This window comes from Dendrobates tinctorius, unplaced genomic scaffold, assembly GCF_039654945.1.
Source record: "Dendrobates tinctorius isolate UK_male_01 unplaced genomic scaffold, ASM3965494v1 ptg000034l, whole genome shotgun sequence".
NCBI lineage: Eukaryota > Metazoa > Chordata > Amphibia > Anura > Dendrobatidae > Dendrobates > Dendrobates tinctorius.
The window spans coordinates 23,088,904-23,111,733 of NW_027361702.1; the positions used below are offsets into that span (position 1 = coordinate 23,088,904).

Below are 22,830 nucleotides of genomic sequence, written 5' to 3' on the forward strand. Positions count from 1 at the left end.
TTGGGGTGTGACCAGAGGCGTGGATTGGGATGTGACCAGAGGTGTGTTGGGGTGTGGCCAGATGTGTGTTCGTGTGGCAAGAGGCGTGGATTGGGGTGTGACCAGAGGCGTGGATTGGGGTGTGGCCAGAGGCGTGGATTGGGGTGTGGCCAGAGGCGTGGATTGGGGTGTGGCAAGATGCGTGGATTGGGGTGTCACCAGAGGCGTGGATTGGGGTGTGGTCTGCGACGTGGATTGGAATGTGGTTAGAGGCAGACATTGGGGTGTGACCAGAGGTGTGTGTTGGGGTGTGTGTTGGGGTGTGACCAGAGGCGTGGATTGGGGTGTGGTCAGATGCGTGGATTGTCGTGTCACCAGAGGCGTGGATTGGGGTGTGGTCAGATGCGTGGATTGGGGTGTCACCAGAGGCTTGGATTGGGGTGTGGTCAGATGCGTGGATTAGGGTGTCACCAGAGGCGTGGATTGGGGTGTGGTCGGCAACGTGGATTGGGGTGTGGTCAGAGGCGTGGATTGGGGTGTGGTCAGAGGCGTGGATTGGGGTGTGGCCAGATGCGTGGATTGGGGTGTCACCAGAGGCGTGGATTGGGGTGTGGTCTGCGACGTGGATTGGAATGTGGTTAGAGGCAGACATTGGGGTGTGACCAGAGGTGTGTGTTGGGGTGTGTGTTGGGGTGTGACCAGAGGCGTGGATTGGGGTGTGGTCAGATGTGTGGATTGTCGTGTCACCAGAGGCGTGGATTGGGGTGTGGTCAGATGCGTGGATTGGGGTGTCACCAGAGGCTTGGATTGGGGTGTGGTCAGATGCGTGGATTGGGGTGTCACCAGAGGCGTGGATTGGGGTGTGGTCAGATGCGTGGATTGGGGTGTCACCAGAGGCGTGTATTGGGGTGTGGCCAGAGGCGTGTATTGGGGTGTGGCCAGAGGCGTGGATTGGGGTGTGGCCAGAGGTGTGGATTGGGGTGTGGCTAGAGGCGTGGATTGGGGTGTGGTCAGATGCGTGGATTGGGGTGTCACCAGAGGCGTGGATTGGGGTGTGGCCAGAGGCGTGGATTGGGGTGTGGCCAGAGGCGTGGATTGGGGTGTGGTCAGATGCGTGGATTGGGGTGTCACCAGAGGCGTGGATTGGCGTGTGGTCAGATGCGTGGATTGTCGTGTCACCAGAGGCGTGGATTGGGTTTTGGTCAGATGCGTGGATTGGGGTGTGGTCAGATGCGTGGATTGGGGTGTGGTCAGATGCGTGGATTGGGGTGTGGTCGGCGACGTGGATTGGGGTGTGGCCAGAGGCGTGGATTGGGGTGTGGTCAGATGCGTGGATTGGGGTGTCACCAGAGGCGTGGATTGGGGTGTGGTCAGATGCGTGGATTGGGGTGTCACCAGAGGCGTGGATTGGGGTGTGGCCAGAGGCGTGTATTGGGGTGTGGCCAGAGGCGTGGATTAGGGTGTGGTCAGATGCGTGGATTGGGGTGTCACCAGAGACGTGGATTGGGGTGTGGTCTGCGACGTGGATTGGAATGTGGTTAGAGGCAGACATTGGGGTGTGACCAGAGGTGTGTGTTGGGGTGTGTGTTGGGGTGTGACCAGAGACGTGGATTGGGGTGTGGTCAGATGCGTGGATTGTTGTGTCACCAGAGGCGTGGATTGGGTTTTGGTCAGATGCGTGGATTGGGGTGTCACCAGAGGCGTGGATTGGGGTGTGGTCAGATGCGTGGATTGTCGTGTCACCAGAGGCGTGGATTGGGTTTTGGTCAGATGCGTGGATTGGGATGTCACCAGAGGCGTGGATTGGGGTGTGGTCAGATGCGTGGATTGGGGTGTCACCAGAGGCGTGGATTGGGTTTTGGTCAGATGCGTGGATTGGGGTGTCACCAGAGGCGTGGATTGGGGTGTGGTCAGATGCGTGGATTGTCATGTCACCAGAGGCGTGGATTGGGTTTTGGTCAGATGCGTGGATTGGGATGTCACCAGAGGCGTGGATTGGGGTGTGGTCAGATGCGTGGATTGGGGTGTCACCAGAGGCGTGGATTGGGTTTTGGTCAGATGCGTGGATTGGGGTGTCACCAGAGGCGTGGATTGGGGTGTGGTCAGATGCGTGGATTGTCGTGTCACCAGAGGCGTGGATTGGGTTTTGGTCAGATGCGTGGATTGGGATGTTACCAGAGGCGTGGATTGGGGTGTGGTCAGATGCGTGGATTGGGGTGTCACCAGAGGCGTGGATTGGGGTGTGGTCGGCGACGTGGATTGGAATGTGGTTAGAGGCAGACATTGGGGTGTGGCCAGGATTAGCCTGGTGCACTAAGCATGCCACATACTTTATCCCTTTCTGTTCTTAAAAAAAAATAAAAAAAAAAAAGGAAACGGCTCATAGTCTGCAAAACAGCTCCTTTCCACAGGAGACAGCTGCCGTCAATCACTGTGCTGACATGATAGGCTGGGGGAGCTCGGTGAGGTGAGAATTACGTCACTTATCTGTCTACACTTTTTTAGTGAATGGACAGGTGGAACTACTAGTTTACGCTAAAAAAAAATACATAAAATATGCAGACAAAAATAAAACCCTCCCCTGATATAACGCTCTCCCGCCCCGCAGAGCACAGTACACACAACTCTGCCGCACGTCCCAGCGCCGTACTACACAGAACGGTCATGTGACCGCTCACCAGCACGTGACGATTACGTCATCGCAGAACACAGACTTCCGCTCGGGCAGCAGCGATCTTGGCGTCTAAGCACCGTCTCTTCCGGTCCCATGACCTAGAATAGTCCCCGCCCTGACGTTATCTTCCCATCTGCTGCTTTTTATCGGTGGAGGATCGTAACAATGTACGTATCGTGTGCGGCGGACACAGTAACCCTTTCTTTCCGGCACATGCACATTACCCATCGGTTCTCCTTCGTGCTGCGCCCTGCAGCTGCTCTCCTGCAGCACAGCCCCTCACAGTGCATTTTGTCCCCGCAGTCCCGTTACCGCCCCGTGCTCCGAGTTCTCATTGACGTTAGATGACAGGATGGAGAATGTTACTTCTGTAACCATGGTGACTTCTTCCTCATTATCTTAAAGGGATGGTCCTGTGAAAACCCATCACTCGTCTCCCCAATAGCTGGTTATGGTGGGGGTCTGATCACTGGGGTCTGCACAGATCTGCAGAGCAGGGGCCACAGGCTCCCGGCTGAATAACTTTAGGCCATGGAGCTGGCAGTGAAGCAGGAGGTGGGGAATAGAGCCGGAGTGACAGAGGCTTAAAAGCAACCTGTCAGCAGGATTGTGCTCTGTAACCTACAGACAGTGTCAGGTCGGTGCCGTTATACTGATTACAATGATACCTGGTGGTGAAATCTGCCTTGTGGCTGTTGTGTAATGTGCATTTGTAGTTTTCAGTTAATCATATGCTCGTGCTCCAAGGGTTGCCTGTGGGGGGTCTTTATGTGGCGCTCTGATTAGGTATTCACCAGTATGGCTTCTGACAGGTCACTGATCCCTCACTGACTTGCCCCCTAGTTTACATAATGAATCCCCTCCCGCAGGCCTGTTTAGTGTCCTAGTAATAACTGTGCTAGATGTTATTGAGCAACTACAAAAAAAATCCATTTGAAAATGGCGACCGTCGCGCCTGCGCAGTAGCAGCTATCGGTGTATATACAGATAGGTCCATATATATTTGGACAGACATTTTTCTAATTTTGGTTCTAGACATTACCACAATGAATTTTAAGCAAAACAATTCAGATGCAGTTGAAGTTCAGACTTTCAGCTTTCATTTGAGGGTATCCACATTAAAATTGGATGAAGGGTTTAGGAGTTTCAGCTCCTTAACATGTGCCACCTTGCTTTTAAATGGACCAAAGGTAATTGGACATATTAAATAATTGTAAATAAAATGTTCATTTCTAGTACTTGGTTGAAAACCCTTTGTTGGCAATGACTACCTGAAGTCTTGAACTCATGGACATCACCAGACGCTGTGTTTCCTCCTTTTTGATGCTCTGCCAGGCCTTCACTGCGGTGGTTTTCAGTTGTTGTTTGTTTGTGGGCCTTTCTGTCTGAAGTTTAGTCTTTAACAAGTGAAATGCATGCTCAATTGGGTTGAGATCAGGTGACTGACTTTGGCCATTCAAGAATATTCCACTTCTTTGCTTTAGTAAACTCCTAGGTTGCTTTGGCTTTATGTTTTGGGTCATTGTCCATCTGTAGTATGAAACGACGACCAATCAGTTTGGCTGCATTTAGCTGGATCTATTCTGGGCACACAGTATGGCTCTGAATACCTCAGAATTCATTCGGCTGCTTCTGTCCTGTGTCACATCATCAATAAACACTAGTGACCCAGTGCCACTGGCAGCCATGCATGCCCAAGCCATCACACTGCCTCCACCATGTTTTACAGATGATGTGGTATGCTTTGGATCATGGGCTGTACCACGCCTTCGCCATACTTTTCTCTTTCCATCATTCTGGTAGAGGTTGATCTTGGTTTCATCTGTCCAAAGAATGTTCTTCCAGAACTGTGCTGGCTTTTCTAGATGTTTTTAGCAAAGTCCAGTCTAGCCTTTTTATTCTTGATGCTTATGAGTGGCTTGCACCGTGCAGTGAACCATCTGTATTTACTTTCATGCAGTCTTCTCTTTATGGTAGATTTGGATATTGATACGCCTACCACCTGGAGAGTGTTGTTCACTTGGTTGGCTGTTGTGAAGGGGTTTCTCTTCACCATGGAGACTATTCTGTGATCATCCACCACTGTTGTCTTCTGTGGGAGCCCAGGTCTTTTTGCATTGATGAGTTCACCATTGCTTTCTTTCTTTCTCAGGATGTACCAAACTATAGATTTTGCCACTCCTAATATTGTAGCAATTTCTCGGATGGGTTTTTTCTGTTTTTGCAGCTTAAGGATGGCTTGTTTCACCTGCATGGAGAGCTCCTTTGACCGCTGTTTCCTTCACAGCAAAACCTTCCAAATGCAAGCACCACACCTCAAATCAACTCCAGGCCTTTTATCTGCTTAATTGAGAATGACATAACGAAGGGATTGCCCACACCTGTCCATGAAATAGCCTTGGAGTCAATTGTCCAATTACTTTTGGTCCCTTTAAAAGCAGGGTGGCACATGTTAAGGAGCTGATACTCCTAAACCCTTCAATTTTAATGTGGATACCCTCAAATGAAAGCTGAAAGTCTGAACTTCAACTGCATCTGAATTGTTTTGTTTAAAATTCATTGTGGTAATGTCTAGAACCAAAAAGAGAAAAATGTTGTCTCTGTCCAAATATATATGGACCTAACTGTAGAGGTGATCTGATAGCTGCTACTGCGCAGGCGCGGCGGTCGCCATTTTCAAATGGATTTTTTTTTCGTAGTTGCTCAATATCAAGCACAGTTATTACTAGGACACTAAACAGGCCTGCGGAAGGGTTTTTTTTTTCCTATCTGAATAACCTCAACATAGGTTTTCACGACCAGCACCCGCCTGCAGAAGGGGATATTTTATTTCCAATATATATAATATTCATTATGTAAACTAGGGGACAGGTCAGTGAGGGATCAGTGACTTGTCACAAGCCATACTGGTGAATACCTAATCAGAGCACCACATCAAGACCCCGCCCCGGAGCACGGGCATATCATTAACTCAAAACTGAAAATAAAAATTACACAACAACCACAAGACGGATTTCATCACCACGTATCAGTATAACGGCGCCGACCTGACACTGTCTGTAGGTTACTGTGCACAATCCTGCTGACAGGTTCCCTTTAAATAAAAAGCTCCAGATCCCTGACCTGTATGGTGATTCTAAAAAAGAAAAGACATGGAATATTCTCTGGAAATAATGTAAGAGCCGGACCAGCCACTTGTAACCTGGAGACACATCCGCTTTAATAGTGTAAGGCCCTGTTCACTCACTATTTTATGGTCTCCATTTGATGTATTTGTCAGTAAAAGTTCCAATGTTTTTAATAAACAGAGACCTCCAACAGATGCCACATCAGCTCCCGGCGGTGTACAGTGCTGTCCCCCCTCTCTTCCCCCATCAACGTACGGGCCCCCCCTACACTTCATACACACACACCCACCGTACAGGGCTCCCCCCCAACCCCCATCCCTCCGGTGGCATACTGATCTCCCACCACCCCCTTATCGGTGGCATAAGGGGCTCTCCCCCTCCACTATTGGCGGCGTAAGGAGCTCTCTACCCTCCTCCCCTTACTGGCTCAGCGGTGCAAGGGGCTCTCCCCCTCCCCTTACCAGTGCCGTACGGGACTCTCCCAAATACCCCCTTTATTTACCAGCGGCGTACAGGGCTCTCCCCCCCCTACCTTTACCGGAAGCGTACAGGGCTTCCCCCCCTCTTTTACCGCGGCATGCAGGGCTCTTCCCCTATCCCCCTTTCTTATCGGCAGCGTTCAGGGCTCAACCCTTCCTTGTCGGCACCGTATGGGGCTTCCCCCCTTCCTCTTACCAGCGGCATACGGATCTCTTTGTGCACTCTGTAAGGCAGCTGCTAGCAATCATGGGTGCAGTGCAGCCATACACTGTCACTTTCACAGCCATGAATCTGAGTGTCTGGGCCGAGGAGCAGTCTCAATGGTAGTTTATCCAGGATTTGTGCAGTCGTTGGCAGAGCGCGCCGTCACTTGTCCGTCGCCTTCTGTCCTGCTGCTCTCTGTCTATGTAGATCAGGACACCTGACGCTTTGCTCCTCCGTCCTGCAGATCCCTCGTCTCTGTCACATATGGTAACAGCACAATGACCACCCTGGACGACAAGCTGTTGGGGGAGAAGTGTCAGTACTACTACAGCAGTAGCAGTGATGACGAGGACAGCGAGCAGGATCGGAAGATACGGCAGAGCGCCGGCAGAGAGTCTGATGGAGGGAAGGAAGGCAGCGCCATCAACACAGGTAATACGAACGGATTCCTGCAGCCGAGAGATCAGCATACTACAAGGAACATTCACCAGAGGGGTCTCCCTTTTACAATTCTTCATAGATGATTCCAAAGAAATCTCTGAGTCGAAGCCCCTGTACATGATAGGTAGCAGACAGCTTGAGTGCTTGTGCAGAAGACCACGATGTATATGAGCGCTCTTCTCGGCCGAGCATGCATGTGCTCTGAATGGCGAAAGAGGATAGTCTGGTGAAACTACCTTATCCCGATCGTCCTCAATATCTGTCATCTGGGGGGGAGGATGGATCACTTAAGAGGCTCTTGTACACATGTGCATCCCACGCTGTCAGGATTCTCCAGTAATGGTGGTAAGACCGGGCGGTCATGGCAGATTCCATGCTTCCAGCCACATTCCAACTAGACGTGACCAGCCTCGCTCAGTTCACGTGATCGTGGTCCTTAGATCATGGTGCATAGTCCCTTCGCTGCACTATGGATGTGAGTGTAATCCATAAGAAGAATTTTGGGGACATTTATTAAGACGGCATTTTGTACAATGGTGGGAGTAAGGAGCACTAATGAATGACTTGAAGGGGCGTCTCTGGACATTGCTTTTTACTAAGTTCCGTCCACATAAAAAATGGGGTTAACTTTTAGTTTTGATTGTGAACCCATGTAGTGATAACCTATCTGATCGGACCTCCACCGATCAGCAAGGTTATCACTCGCCTTTAATAATATATACCGAGCCACCATCTGTATGGAGAATATGTTCATGCTGAGATCTCTAATTAACCCTTCATAATCTGTGCTGTACAAATAGCTGTGATGGACTTGTTGCAGGCTCAGGTGCTGAGTCCGTTGCACACACTGCCGGTTGCGGTTGCTTGATGGACGATTCTAGAATGCCGCTGTTGTATTGATTATCATCCAGAATTTTGTGTTCCCTTCTCACGAAACTGTGATTTGCTCAGGTCCAAAAGGTGTCATCAACGACTGGAGGCGCTATAAGCAACTGGAGACGGAGCAAAGTGACGAGCAGAAGAGGGAGCTGGAGCAGCTGGTCAAGAGGTTGTCCATGACCTGCAGATCTCACCTGGATGATGAGAAGGAGAAACAGAAGCAAAAAGAACTTGACGAAAAGTTACACGGGAAGGTAAAACCGCCAATTGTCTTTTTCTTTACATAGAATGGAAGAAAGACTCCAGACATTTCCTCCAATCCTGATCCAAGCTGATCCCCATACCCCCTGCCTGATTGATGTCTAGACTGATCTAATGGCAAATCATGATAATATAAGTCATGAAATAACTTTGTATGTTGTTGTTGGTAAATCTGTCATTTTATTTTTCTATTACTCCTATTACTGTAAAGAATCCTTTCCCATATAATGATTGTACATATCAATGTGATTTATAGATGGTCTATATTCTACTTGAATATCTGCTGCTTTCCATCTATTTAATGGGAAAATACTAGGCAGCAGTTGAAATAAAGTATGCAAACAAAGTGTGTGGTTGATACCAGGGCTGTGGAGTCGGTAACCCAAACCTTCGACGCCTCAATTTCCCTTACTCCGACTCCACCTCCCACATATATTGCTTATATTTAAGTGAAAAATGTTATTGTAGTACAATGTGAACATCAGACATTTAATCATTTTTATGATACAATAATCAAGATATTTAGATAGAACCTAAGATATTTATTCGAATACAACTTTAGAACACAAGCTGTAATAAAATGTAAATATGTAATACACTATGTAATATCAATTACATATATACAGTTCAGACCGAAAGTTTGGACACACCTTCTCATTCAAAGAGTTTTCTTTATTTTCATGACTATGAAAATTGTAGATTCACTCTGAAGGCATCAAAACTATGAATTAATGCATGTGGAATTATATAATTAACAAAAAAAGTGTGAAACAACTCTGAAAATATGCCTTATATTCTAGGTTCTTCAAAGTGGCCACCTTTTGCTTTGATTACTGCTTTGCACACTCTTGGCATTCTCTTGATGAGCTGCAAGAGGTAGTCACGGGAAATTGTCTTCCAACAGTCTTGAAGAAGTTCCCAGAGATGCTTAGCACTTGTTGGCCCTTTTGCCTTCACTCTGCGGTCCAGCTCACCCCAAACCATCTCGATTGGGTTCAGGTCTGGTGACTGTGGAGGCCAGGTCATCTGGCGTAGCACCCCATCTCTCTCCTTCTTGGTCAAATAGCCCTTACACAGCCTGGAGGTGTGTTTGGGGTCATTGTCCTGTTGAAAAATAAATGATGGTCCAACTAAACGCAAACCGGATAGAATAGCATGCCGCTGCAAGATGCTGTGGTAGCCATGCTGGTTCAGTATGCCTTCAATTTTGAATAAATCCCCCAACAGTGTCACCAGCAAAGCACCCCCACACCATCACACCTCCTCCTCCATGCTTCACGGTGGGAACCAGGCATGTAGAGTCCATCCGTTCACCTTTTCTGCATCGCACAAAGACACGGTGGTTGGAACCAAAGATCTCAAATTTGGACTCATCAGACCAAAGCACAGATTTCCACTGGTCTAATGTCCTTTCCTTGTGTTCTTTAGCCCAAACAAGTCTCTTCTGCTTGTTGCCTGTCCTTAGCAGTGGTTTCCTAGCAGCTATTTTACCATGATGGCCGGCTGCACAAAGTCTCCTCTTAACAGTTGTTGTAGAGATGTGTCTGCTGCTAGAACTCTGTGTGGCATTGACCTGGTCTCTAATCTAAGCTGCTGTTAACCTGTGATTTCTGAGGCTGGTGACTCGGATGAACTTATCCTCCGCAGCAGAGGTGACTCTTGGTCTTCCTTTCCTGGGGCGGTCCTCACGTGAGCCAGTTTCTTTGTAGAACTTGATGGTTTTTGCCACTGCACTTGGGGACACTTTCAAAGTTTTCCCAATTTTTCGGACTGACTGACCTTCATTTCTTAAAGTAATGATGGCCACTCGTTTTTCTTAGCTGCTTTTTTCTTGCCATAATACAAATTCTAACAGTCTATTCAGTAGGACTATCGGCTGTGTATCCACCAGACTTCTGCACAACACAACTGATGGTCCCAACCCCATTTATAAGGCAAGAAATCCCACTTATTAAACCTGACAGGGCACACCTGTGAAGTGAAAACCATTTCCGGTGACTACCTCTTGAAGCTCATCAAGAGAATGCCAAGTATACTGTCCTCATACACGTTAGCAGGGTGTGCAATGAGACATGTAGCTAAACCCCCTGTCTTTTTTAAGAAAAGAGGCTGTAAAATTGTAACCTTTTATTGATTGCAGATGTGACAGGAAAGGGTGAAACTATAGAATGCAATAACAGGAGTATTTCAGAATATATAACTGCACAGAGCATAAAATACAGATAGTCTGCAATACACAGTAACATGAGGTAATACATAGGTTCCATGAGGTAATACATACCGTTGTGGCCAAAAGTATTGACACCCCTGCAATTTTGTCAGATAATACTCAGTTTCTTCCTGAAAATGATTGCAATCACAAATTCTTTGTTATTATTATCTTCATTTAATTTATCTTAAATGAAAAAACACAAAAAGAATTGTCCTAAAGCCAAATTGGATATAATTCCACACCAAACATAAAATAGAGGGTGGACAAAAGTATTGGCACTGTTCGAAAAATCATGTGATGCTTCTCTAATTTTGTGTAATTAACAGCACCTGTAACTTACCTGTGGCACCTAACAGGTGTTGGCAATAACTAAATCACACTTGTAGCCAGTTGACATGGATTAAAGTTGACTCAACCTCTGTCCTGTGTCCTTGTGTGTACCACATTGAGCATGGAGAAAAGAAAGACCAAAGAACTGTCTGAGGACTTGAGAAACCAAATTGTGAGGAAGCATGAGCAATCTCAAGGCTACAAGTCCATCTCCAAAGACCTGAATGTTCCTGTGTCTACCGTGCACAGTAGGGTGACCGGATCTCACATGGGGGGGGGGGAAATGTCAGAATCTTGTTCGTCTGGACCCCACAAAACGATTCCCCTTTCCAGATATTGAGAGAGCCAAAATTTGAGCTCGATCAAACGACGTTAACCCGTGCCGCTCGTCGCTCAAAGTTTGAAAAAATCCAAATTGAGGTATTTTAAGATTTAGGTATTTTGCATAGTCTGTTAGACTATAAAGAATGTGACAACAACATTGCAGAAATAGCCCTGACCAAATTTTCGAACCATTTGTGGTATTTGAATGCAGAGTTGGTGGGATTATCGGTTTTTGATCCCACCATTACAGACAATGAAAAGTTGTTAATGGCTAATAAATTGCTCAGTAGCACAGATGAACCATCAGAGCACGCTAACCTATATGAGTTGATAATTTTACATAGTTATCTAATCTATTCTAGAGCTTTTGTTAAAGTAGTTTTTGAAACGTCAGAATATAATGCTCGGCATTTGCTTACAACTTGCAGGACATATTGGTTTTGTTCTTCATCTTTTGTCAGAAGGTCGTTAAAGTCGGTTACTTCCTACCTCTTTTAATTTTTCTTTCCTAACTTTTGGATTTACAACCCTAGCGTGCTCTGATGGTTCATCTGTGCCTTCCGGCCTCCTCCACACCTGACTAGATTTAGGACACAAGGACGGGAGTCACGTGCTGACCCTACACATCGTGGTTACTATAGGTACCGTTCCAGCAGCTGGATTACAAAGGCAAACCTATACCACTTATACACACACCTCAAAACCAAGGATCTAGTCATATCCCTGATGAAAGCTCGAGAAGTAGAGCTGAAACGTTGGATTGTAACACCACCCTTTTTTGGATTGTATCACCACCCTTTTTTTCACAATCAATAAAATCACAACAATTAAAGACTGTCGTTGAGAAGACTTTACTTTCATGTTATTAGTGTGCCGGGGTTACTCCTATTGTTTATAGTCTAACAGACTATGCAAAATACCTAAATCTTAAAATACCTCAATTTGGATTTTTTCAAACTTTGAGCGACGAGCGGCACGGGTTAACGTCGTTTGATCGAGCTCAAATTTTGGCTCTCTCAATATCTGGAAAGGGGAATCGTTTTGTGGGGTCCAGACGGACAAAATTCCGACATCGATTTTTTTGCGGTCACCCTAGTGCACAGTGTTATCAAGAAGTTTAAAGCCCATGGCACTGTGGCTAACCTCCCTAGATGTGGATGGAAAAGAAAAATTGACGAGATTTCAACGCAAGATTGTGCGGATGTTGGATAAAGAACCTCGACTAACATCCAAACAAGTTCAAGCTGCCGTGCAGTCCGAGGGTACAACAGTGTCAACCCGTACTATCCGTCGGCGTCTGAATGAAAAGGGACTGTATGGTAGGTGACCCAGGAAGACCCCACTTCTTACCCCGAGACATAAAAAAGCCAAGCTGGAGTTTGCCAAAACTTACCTGAAAAAGCCTAAAATGTTTTGGAAGAATGTTCTCTGGTCAGATGAGACAAAAGTAGAGCTTTTTGGGCAAAGGCATCAACATAGAGTTTACAGGAGAAAAAAAGAGGCATTCAAAGAAAAGAACACGGTCCCTACAGTCAAACATGGCGGAGGTTCCCTGATGTTTTGGGGTTGCTTTGCTGCCTCTGGCACTGGACTGCTTGACCGTGTGCATGGCATTATGAAGTCTGAAGACTACCAACAAATTTTGCAGCATATTGTAGGGCCCAGTGTGAGGAAGCTGGGACTCCCTCAGAGGTCATGGGTCTTCCAGCAGGACAATGACCCAAAACACACTTCAAAAAGCACTAGAAAATGATTTGAGAGAAAGCACTGGAGACTTCTAAGGTGGCCAGCAATGAGTCCCAGACCTGAATCCCATAGAACACCTGTGGAGAGATCTAAAAATGGCAGTTTGGAGAAGGCACCCTTCTAATACCAGGGACCTGGAGCAGTTACCCAAAGAAGAATGGTCTAAAATTCCAGCAGAGCATTGTAAGAAACTCATTGATGGTTACCGGAAGCGGTTGGTCGCAGATATTTTGCCTAAAGGTTGTGCAACCAAGTATTAGGCTGAGGGTGCCAATACTTTTGTCTGGCCCATTTTTGGAGTTTTGTGTGAAATGATCAATGTTTTGCTTTTTGTTTCAATCTCTTTTGTGTTTTTTCATTTAAGACAAATTAAATGAAGATAATAATTCCAAAGAATTTGTGATTGCAATCATTTTCAGGAAGAAACTGAGTATTATCTGCCAAAATTGCAGGGGTGTCAATACTTTTGGCCACAACTGTAGGTAATGATTACCTATTTAATACAACAAACGTTATAAACACAGGATTATAAAACCTAGATAGTGCTTTCCAACTATGCTTAGAGCAGGCTGTTTAAGAAACATGAAGAACACGAATGGTGTACTTTCTCCTAAGACACGCGGAGGAATAAAGGCTGCTGTTCCCCTCACAGTGTCATAAACAAGACTATGATGTAACAGGAAGAATCCCACAATACATTGCAAATTAAACTAGAATCTATGCATTAAACAGCCAGCAGGTGGTGCAGTTACCTTACAGTATGAAATATATGAAGGATTAATACACACAAAATGACTTTCTAGACAGCAATTATATGGCTGGACTGAACACCAAGAGTGTGCAAAGCAGAAATCAAAGCAAAAGGAATGTGTGTATATATATATATATATATATGTGTGTGTGTGTGTATATGTGTATATATATATATATACATACACACTATGACTCAGCTAAGACAAAGCCTAGATCTTCAGGCTACGTTCACATCATGGGCGAAGCCAGGATCAAACGTGGGGGGGGCAGAACCTCATACTGTTCCGCAGAACCTCATACTGCACACCTCAGCTGCTGCAGAACCTCATACTGCACACCCCTACATTTGAAAATAAAGCCTGCACCTTAAGAAGATGTGGTGGTGATGAATGCAGTCTATTTATTCCAACTATCAATTGAGACGAGCAATGCCTGTCCTGGGTGTCCTTTTGAGCAGCTATGAGGTGTACCTGACTGGTGCTAAAAAAAAAAAGGAGTGTTAGTCTGTGTGCTACCCGGCTTTCATTCTTTTTGGTACAGATAAGATATGGATAGACAGATATGGATAAATGGATGGATAGAGCAGATTTCTAATCTGCTTTTGCTATTGAAAACATTATGAGCTCAAAAACCTTTCAGGTGATGTGGTTTTTTAAAAAGCTGATCTGCTTTTGCAGCTGAAAAACGTATCCTCAAAAAACGCTGGAAAAACGCTGTGTGTGAATGTAGCCTTAGATCAGGACTAGAACAGCCATTTATAGGACATTTCATAACTTTCCCAAATTCCTATGAAAAAATATTCAGCACGTTCTGCATTGAACTACTGTACCCAATATATATAAACCCCTTATCGTGTAGACCTGTCTGTAACCAAAATCGCGGGCCGCTGACTGTTCGCGGCCGACAGGCCGCAGCCAATCAGCGACAGGCGCAGGCCTTAATCTGTAAAAAAGAGAATTAAAATAAAAAAAAAAGTTATTCTCACCTTCCGACGGCCTCTTGTCGTCTTTCCACGCACCCGGCCTCGCGTTCCCAGTAATGCTTTGCGGCTTAGACCGCTGATGACATCAATCTCGCGAGAGCGAGAAAGAAGACCGACGTCATCAGCGGTCTAAGCCACAAAGCATTACTGGGAACGCGAGGCCGGGCGCGTGGAAAGAAGACAGGAGGCCGACGGAAGGTGAGAATAACTTTTTTTATTTTTTAATATTTTTGTACAGGGCCGCGGCAGTGATTGGTCGCGGCTACAGGGCCGCGTTGCTGATTCGTCGCGGACAGAGGGCCGCGACGCTGATTGGTCGCGGCTACACGGAAAGGGGGGTGAGGGGACCATGCATACCGGGATTGGGGGGTGAGGGAACCATGTATACCGGGATTGGGGGGTGAGGGGACCATGCATACCAGGATTGGGGGGTGAGGGGACCATGCATACCAAGAAAGGGGGGTGAGGGGACTATGCATACCAGGATAGGGGGGTGAGGGGACCATGCATACCACGAAAGGGGGATGAGGGGACCATGCATACCAAGAAAGGGGGGTGAGGGGACCATGTATACCGGGATTGGGGGGTGAGGGGACCATGCATACCAGGATTGGGGGGTGAGGGGACCATGCATACCAAGAAAGGGGGGTGAGGGGACTATGCATACCAGGATAGGGGGGTGAGGGGACCATGCATACCAGGAAAGGGGGGTAAGACGACCATGCATACCAGGATTGGGGGATGAGGGGACCATGCATATCAGGAAAGGGGGGTGAGGCGACCATGCATACCAGGAAAGGGGGGGTGAGGCGACCATGCATACCAGGAAAGGGGGGGTGAGGATACCATGCATACCAGGATTGGAGGGTGAGGGGACCATACATACCAGGAAAGGGGGGTGACGGTGAGCATACATACCAGGATTGGGGTGTGAGAGGACCATGCATACCAGGAAAGGGGGGTGAGGGAACCATGCATACCAGGACTGGGGGGGGGGTGAGGGGACCATGCATACCCCAAAAGGAGGGTAAGAGAACCATGCATACGAGGATTGGGGGTGAGAGGACCATGCATATCAGGAAAGGGGGGTGAGGGAACCATGCATACCAGGATAGGGGGGTGAGGATACGATGCATACCAGGATTGGGGGGTGAGGGGACCATACATACCAGGAAAGGGGGGTGACTGTGAGCATACATACCAGGATTGGGTTGTGAGAGGACCATGCATACCAGCAAAGGGGGTGAGGGGACCAATGCATACCAAGAAAGGGGGGTGAGGGGACCATGCATACCAGGATTGGGGGATGAGGGGACCATGCATACCCCGAAAGGGGAGTAAGAGGACCATGCATACCAGGAAAGAGAGGTGAGAGGACCATGCCTACCAGGATTGGGGGGGTGAGAGGACCATGCATTCCAGGATTGGGGGGTCAGGGGACCATGCATACCAGGATAGGGGTGGTTGAGGGGTAGCATGCATATCAGGATTGGGGGTGAGAGAACCATACATATCAGGATTGGGGGTGAGAGAACCATACATATCAGGATTGGGGGTGAGAGAACCATACATATCAGGATTGGGGGGTGCATTATTATTAAATCTTCAAAAATAGACTGCATATATATTCTAGAATACCCGATGCGTTAGAATCAGGCCACCATCTAGTTTATTATATATTTTAGGAGTCTGTCCATTTTATACCAACTCCACGACTCCGACTACACAGCCCTGGTTGATACTTTTCCATACTTTATTTGGAGTCCTGTCTGCTTTTTTCCTTATTTTATTAAGTGGACCTCAAGCCTATCTCCATGGGCCTGCACCCAATATTCCAGTGGAGAATGAATGAATCCTTCAACCCCTGAACAACCTGGGCCGTAACTTGTCAAAGATCACATGAGGGTACATGGAGCGGACTTTGCAGTCGATGCTGGCTACATTACACAGCCGACATTTGAGCCGAGCTCCGATCGCTGCTGTTGAGCCTTTTTGATGCCGCTGTAAATCGCTGACAGCGGCTTTTAAATTGGACCAATCGTTGGTGCCGACTAAAAGAAAAAAGGAAAATGTTTTAAAAGTATAAAAATCATATACACTGCCTATGGGACACCGATCCTTGTGTGTCCTGTGACGCCTCATCCTTTGGCACTTTTTTTGACTTGGCCTGATGACAGTGAATTTATACAAAATGTATAAAAGTTTAAATACCCCCCCTACGTTTTTCCCGTTCCATAATAAAGAAATAAAACATACTTGGTGTCATCATTACTATAAAAGTATAATCCATCAAAATATTAAAAATATTTAAATTGATTGTTAAACCTCAAAAAGACAAATTTAAGTGTTAAAATTGCCATTCCTTTCAAGTTGCCACACGTTCCCCGATTCAATGCAGTGAAAAGCAATCAAATCGTTGTATGTTCACCAAAATGGTACCGACAAACACTGTAGCTAAGCGAACAAAAATAAAGCCGAGCTTCATCAGTGCAAAAGTAAGTTAGGGGTGATCACTCGTCTGCCATGGCCCATTGGTTTGGGCACTGGGTGTGTTTTCCGACAGCACATGGAGTGATAATATGGTCGTGTGAATGAGGCCTTGCATCAATGATTTACTCTTCTTCCTCCATTTATAAAGGATGGCACCAAATCCTTTGTCCAGTTGTATGATGCAGTGACATAATCCTATGGTAACAGAGGCTTCCTTTACACCAGCCAATGTCAGCCTGGTATTAATTTACAGAATAAGAATGATGGTTAATGCAGTGTTTCCATACAGCATCATGTAGTCGGCACGGTGATGTGCTGCTGATAACCATGATAGTCATGTCAGACTAACTTAATTTCCTTCTATGACGGTATCACTGATTGGGTGTATCAAGGAAATGCTGTAGATATAGTATATCTTGACTTCAGCAAAGCATTTGACAAAGTCTCTCATACAATCCTTATTGAAAAAATGATTAAGTATGGAATGGACAAGGCAACTGTTAGGTGGATTCATAACTGGCTTAGTGATCGGACCCAAAGAGTGGTCGTAAATGGCTGCACATCCAGTTGGAAGAATGTCTCAAGTGGGGTACCACAGGGCTCTGTCCTGGGCCCTGTATTGTTCAACATCTTTATCAACGATTTAGATGAAGGAATTGAGGGTAAACTGATTAAATTTGCTGATGACACAAAGCTAGGAGGGATAGCTAATACTAGAGAAGAGAGAGAGAGGATTCAAAAAGATTTAAATAAACTGGAGAAGTGGGCAGCAAATAACAGAATGGTTTTTAACAGGGAGAAATGCAAAGTACTACATCTGGGCAATAAAAATGGAAAAAGCATATATAGAATGGGAGGAATAGGGCTAAGTGACAGCACATGTGAAAAAGACTTGGGTATACTAATAGATCACAGACTGAATATGAGTCAACAGTGTGATGCAGCAGCAAAAAAGGCAAATGCAATTCTAGGATGTATTAACAGAAGCATACAGTCTAGATCACGTGAAGTCATTATTTCCCTCTACTCCTCTTTGGTCAGACCTCATCTGGAATATTGTGTCCAGTTTTGTGCACCACATTTTAAAAAAGACATCAACAAACTGGAGCAAGTTCAGAAAAGAGCGACCAGAATGGTGACCGGTCTGCAAACCCTGTCTTATGAGGAAAGGTTGCAGGATTTGGGAATGTTTAGTTTGCAAAAGAGAAGACTGAGAAGAGACTTAATAGCTGTCTACAAATATCTAAAGGGCTGTCACATTGTAGAAGGATCAACTTTATTCTCATTTGCACAAGGAAAGACTAGAAGCAATGGGATGAAACTGAATGGGAGGAGACACAGATTAGATATTAGAAAAAACTTTTTGACAGTTAGAGTGATCAATGAGTGGAACAGGCTGCCACGAGAAGTGGTGAGTTCTCCTTCAATGGAAGTCTTCAAACAGAGGCTGGACAGACATCTGACTGGGATGATTTAGCGAATCCTGCTTTGAGCAGGGGGTTGGACCAGATGGCCCAGGAGGTCCCTTCCAACTCTACGATTCTATGATTCTATGATCCTTATATCGGCATAAACCATCCAGTTTCCTGACAAATGAAGATGTTGCTCAGGTGAACGCTGTCTACACAGGCTGGGAATGCTCATTCTTAGGAATTATCCGAGTTTGCACATTGAGGCCGGGATCAGATTGCTGTATGTCACGATACCCTGACCACACTGCACGGACAGACCGTAAGGTTCCTGTTTCCAACTCTGTCTTTTATATCTTGTACGATCGGTTCAGGAGACTAGCGTTCAGTCTGTGAAGTACGACAGTCTGATCCTCGCCATAGTCAGGACTCTCATCAAGTAAATGGAGCAGGAATCTGCAATAAAGGGTCTCTCTCCTCCTTTTTTTTTCCTTTCCCCTTTTTCCTCCCTCCTCCTCCAAGCGTGACCCTTCCGTCCCGCTGCCATCTGCTGGGAAGTGTCGGGAGGCCCCCATACACATTAGACAGTGGGCCAATCTACTCTTAGGGCCCCGTCACACATAGCGACTCACCAGCGATCCCGACAACGATATCAACGTGTCAGGATCACTGGTGAGTCGCTACATGATCGCTGATGAGCTGTCAAACAGACAGCTTCACCAGCGATCAGGACCAGCGACGCCGAGCACGCTGCGTCGCTGTTTACTTTCGTTACCAGCGCGCTGATGCAGTGAGCTGGTAACTAAGGCACGCTTCGGGTTTCTAAGGGACGTGCGTCACTTAGAAACCCGATGTGTACCTTAGTTACCAGCTCCCTGCATCAGCGCGCTGGTAACTAAGGTGCACAGAGGGTTTCTAAGCACAACGCCGTGCTCAGATACCCTGCGTTTACCTTAGTTACCAGCTGATCATTGGTCTCCCGCCTGTCACACGCTGCGATGCGTCCTGACCAGCGGGAGACCAGCGACTAAAAAAATGTCCAGGGCTTTCCAGCAGTGATACTGGCAGGGGGGCTGATCGCTGTCACACACAGCGATCTCGCTGGTGAGATCGCTGTTACGTCACAAAACTTGTGACTCAGCAGCGATCTCGCTAGCGAGATCGCTATGAGTGACGGGGCCCTTAGTCTGATGTATGTTCCTTCCTTTCTTCTTTCACCTTTGTTCCTTCTTCCTCCTTCTTTCCTTCCTTCCTGCTCAATTCTTCCATCTGTTGGGAGGCCCCCATACACAATAAATGGTGGGCCAATCTACTCTTAGTCTGATGGATGTTCCTTCTTACTTGCTTCCATCCTTCCTCCATGCTCGATCCTTCCATCTGATGGGAAGTGTTGGGAGGCACCCATACACATTAGGCAGTGGGCCAATCTTTTTAGTCTGATAGATGTTCCTTCTTACTTCCTTCTTTTCCTTCCGCCTCCTTCTTTCCTCCATTCCGCCTCCTTTCCTCCTCCTCCTTTCCTCCCTTTTTTCTTTCGTTCCTCCATGCTCGATCCTTACATCTGTCGAAGAGTGTCGAGAGGCCCCTAGACACATTAGACGGTGGGCCAATCTAGTCCTACTCTGATGGATGTTCCTTCCTTTCTTCTTCCTCTTTCCTTCTTCCTCCTTCTCCCCTTCTTCCTCTTTGTTTCCTTTCTTCCTGCTCAATTCTTCCATCTGTTGGGAAGTGTCTGGAGGCCCCCATACACATTAGACGGTGGGCCAATCTAATCTTAGTCTGATTAATGTTCCTTTTACTTCCTTGCTTCCATCCTTCTTCCTCCACGCTCGATCCTTCCATTTGTTGGGAAGTGTTGGGAGGCACCCATACACATTAGGCAGTGGGCCAATGTACTTAATCTGATGGATGTTCTTTCTTTCCTCCCGTCCTCCCTCTTTCCTCCCGTCCTCCCTCTTTCCGATCTAATTTCAGTCTGATGGATGTTCCTTCTTTTCCAGATGACGATGCAGGAGTACAACCAGCTGAACAAGGAGGATGATGAAGACTTCTTGGAGCAATACAGAAAGCAGAGAATCGAGGAGATGAAGCTGCAGCTCTGCCACTCACAGGTCTACAAGAAGGTGTTTGACATCCGCAGCGGGGAGGAGTTCCTGGACACGGTAGATAAAGAGCACAAGAACACCGTGGTCATAATACTTATCTATGAAGACGAGGTGGCAGGCGGGGAAGCTGCCAGCGGTAGCATCATCTGCCTGGCAGCGGAGTACCCAGGAGTGAAGTTCTGCAGAGTGAAAAGTTCCCTTCTAGGCACCAGCAGTAAATTCAGCGAGAACGCTCTTCCCGCCCTGCTAGTCTACAAGGCCGGAGAGTTGGTGGGGAATTTTGTCCGGATAACTGATCAGCTTGGGGAAGATTTCTTTGCCGTCGACCTGGAAGCATTTTTGCACGAATGCAGCTTGTTACCAGAGAAAGATTTGCTGCGCACGTCTATCTGTAATCCGTCCGTCCAGTGCTATAGTGACGACAGCGACCTGGACATAGACTGAGCCACGAATCCCGCCGTTCCCTGTATATAGAAACAGCAACATTTATATGTTAATTTATATTAGTTTATATGATAATGGGCAAAAATAAAGCATTTCCTGTTTTAGCAAAGCATTCTTAATTATTTCTTGTTCAAATACATCCTTGCATTCTCAACGTTTTCAGGATTGTCAAATAAAAAGTCAAGAGTAGTGGAAGACGAACGCTTAAGGATGTCTGCCGCAGAACTTCCAGACCTAACTGCTGCTTACCCAGTCAGTACTTCCTGCTAGAGCGATGATGGCTCAATATAGCCAGCGATTGGCTGCAGTGGTCACATCATTGCTGCAATAAAAGATAACTATTGGAGGATAGGGCATCAGCGAGGTGAGGATTGCTGCTTTAACTTTATCTTTTTACTCGATTCTGAGCTTTTGTAAAAATAAAAAGACTTGGCTGACAACTTTTCAGGCTTGGAGCCATCATGGTGACACTTGGCTGCCTGCGTACCTAGAGGGGGCTGACTTTTTTTTTTTTTGTAAAACAAATAGAATTAGTCTTACCGGTTATTCATTTTCTATGAACCTTCCACGACAGCATGCGAGGTTTTCTCCACGCCCTAATGGGGGACAGGAAGCACAAAGAGGTTAAAAGACCCTCCCACCCTCAGTTTGCCAGTGACTTATAACGAATCCCATAGCACCGGTTATCTTTAAGTTCCCCGAATTTTAACTAAGGAACACAGGGAGGGAAATTAGCGCTCTCGTGGATGGTTCCTAGAAGCCGAATTACCGGTAAGACTAATTCTACTTTCTCTAGTCACCTTCCACGACAGCATAGGAGAGATACAGTTAGGTCCATATATATTTGGACAGAGACAACAATTTTCTAATTTTGGTTCTAGACATTACCACAATGAATTTTAAACAAAACAATTCAGATGCAGTTGAAGTTCAGACTTTCAGCTTTCATTTGAGGGTATCCACATTAAAGTAGGATGAAGGGTTTAGGAGTTTCAGCTCCTTAACATGTGCCACCCTGTTTTTAAAGGGACCAAAAGTAATTGGACTATTGACTCCAAGGCTATTTCATGGACAGGTGTGGGCAATCCCTTCGTTATGTCATTCTCAATTAAGCAGATAAAAGTCCTGGAGTTGATTTGAGGTGTGGTGCTTGCATTTGGAAGGTTTTGCTGTGAAGGAAACATGCAGTCAAAGGAGCTCTCCATGCAGGTGAAACAAGCCATCCTTAAGCTGCAAAAACAGAAAAAACCTATCCGAGAAATTGCTACAACATTAGGAGTGGCAAAATCTACAGTTTGGTACATCCTGAGAAAGAAAGAAAAAGCACTGGTGAACTCATCAATGCAAAAAGACCTGGGCGCCCACGGAAGACAACAGTGGTGGATGATCGCAGAATAATCTCCATGGTGAAGAGAAACCCCTTCACAACAGCCAACCAATTGAACAACACTCTCTAGGAGGTAGGTGTATCAATATCCAATTCTACCATAAAGAGAAGACTGCATGAAAGTAAATACAGAGGATTCACTGCATGAATGAAAGCCACTCATAAGCAGCAAGAATAAAAAGGCTAGACTGGACTTTGCTAAAAAACATCTAAAAAAGCCAGCACAGTTCTGCAAGAACATTCTTTGGACAGATGAAACCAAGATCAACCTCTACCAGAATGATGGAAAGAGAAAAGTATGGCGAAGGTGTGGTACAGCTCATGATCCAAAGCATACCACATCAGCTGTAAAACACGGCGGAGGCAGTGTGATGACTTGTGCATGCATGGCTGCCAGTGGCACTGGGTCAATAGTGTTTATTGATGATGTGACACCGGACAGAATCAGCCGAATGAATTCTGAGGTATTCAGAGCCATACTGTGTGCTCAGATCCAACCAAATGCAGCCAAACTGATTGGCCGTCATTTCGTACTACAGATGGACAATGACCCAAAACATAAAGCCAAAGCAACCCAGGTGTTTATTAAAGCAAAGAAGTGG

The 22,830-nt window shown here is 46.3% G+C and overlaps 1 protein-coding gene across 1 annotated transcript; it reads left to right on the forward strand.

Moving 5' to 3' along the window:
* The first annotated feature begins 2,661 nt into the window (after nt 1–2,661).
* On the forward strand, nt 2,662–20,950 carry PDCL (phosducin like). Its single transcript, XM_073573141.1, has 4 exons — nt 2,662–2,820; nt 6,710–6,897; nt 7,858–8,039; nt 20,293–20,950. The coding sequence occupies exons 2-4, from the start codon at nt 6,744–6,746 to the stop codon at nt 20,839–20,841; spliced, it is 885 nt and encodes a 294-aa protein (XP_073429242.1). The 5' UTR covers nt 2,662–2,820; nt 6,710–6,743; the 3' UTR covers nt 20,842–20,950.
* The last annotated feature ends 1,880 nt before the right edge of the window (nt 20,951–22,830 follow it).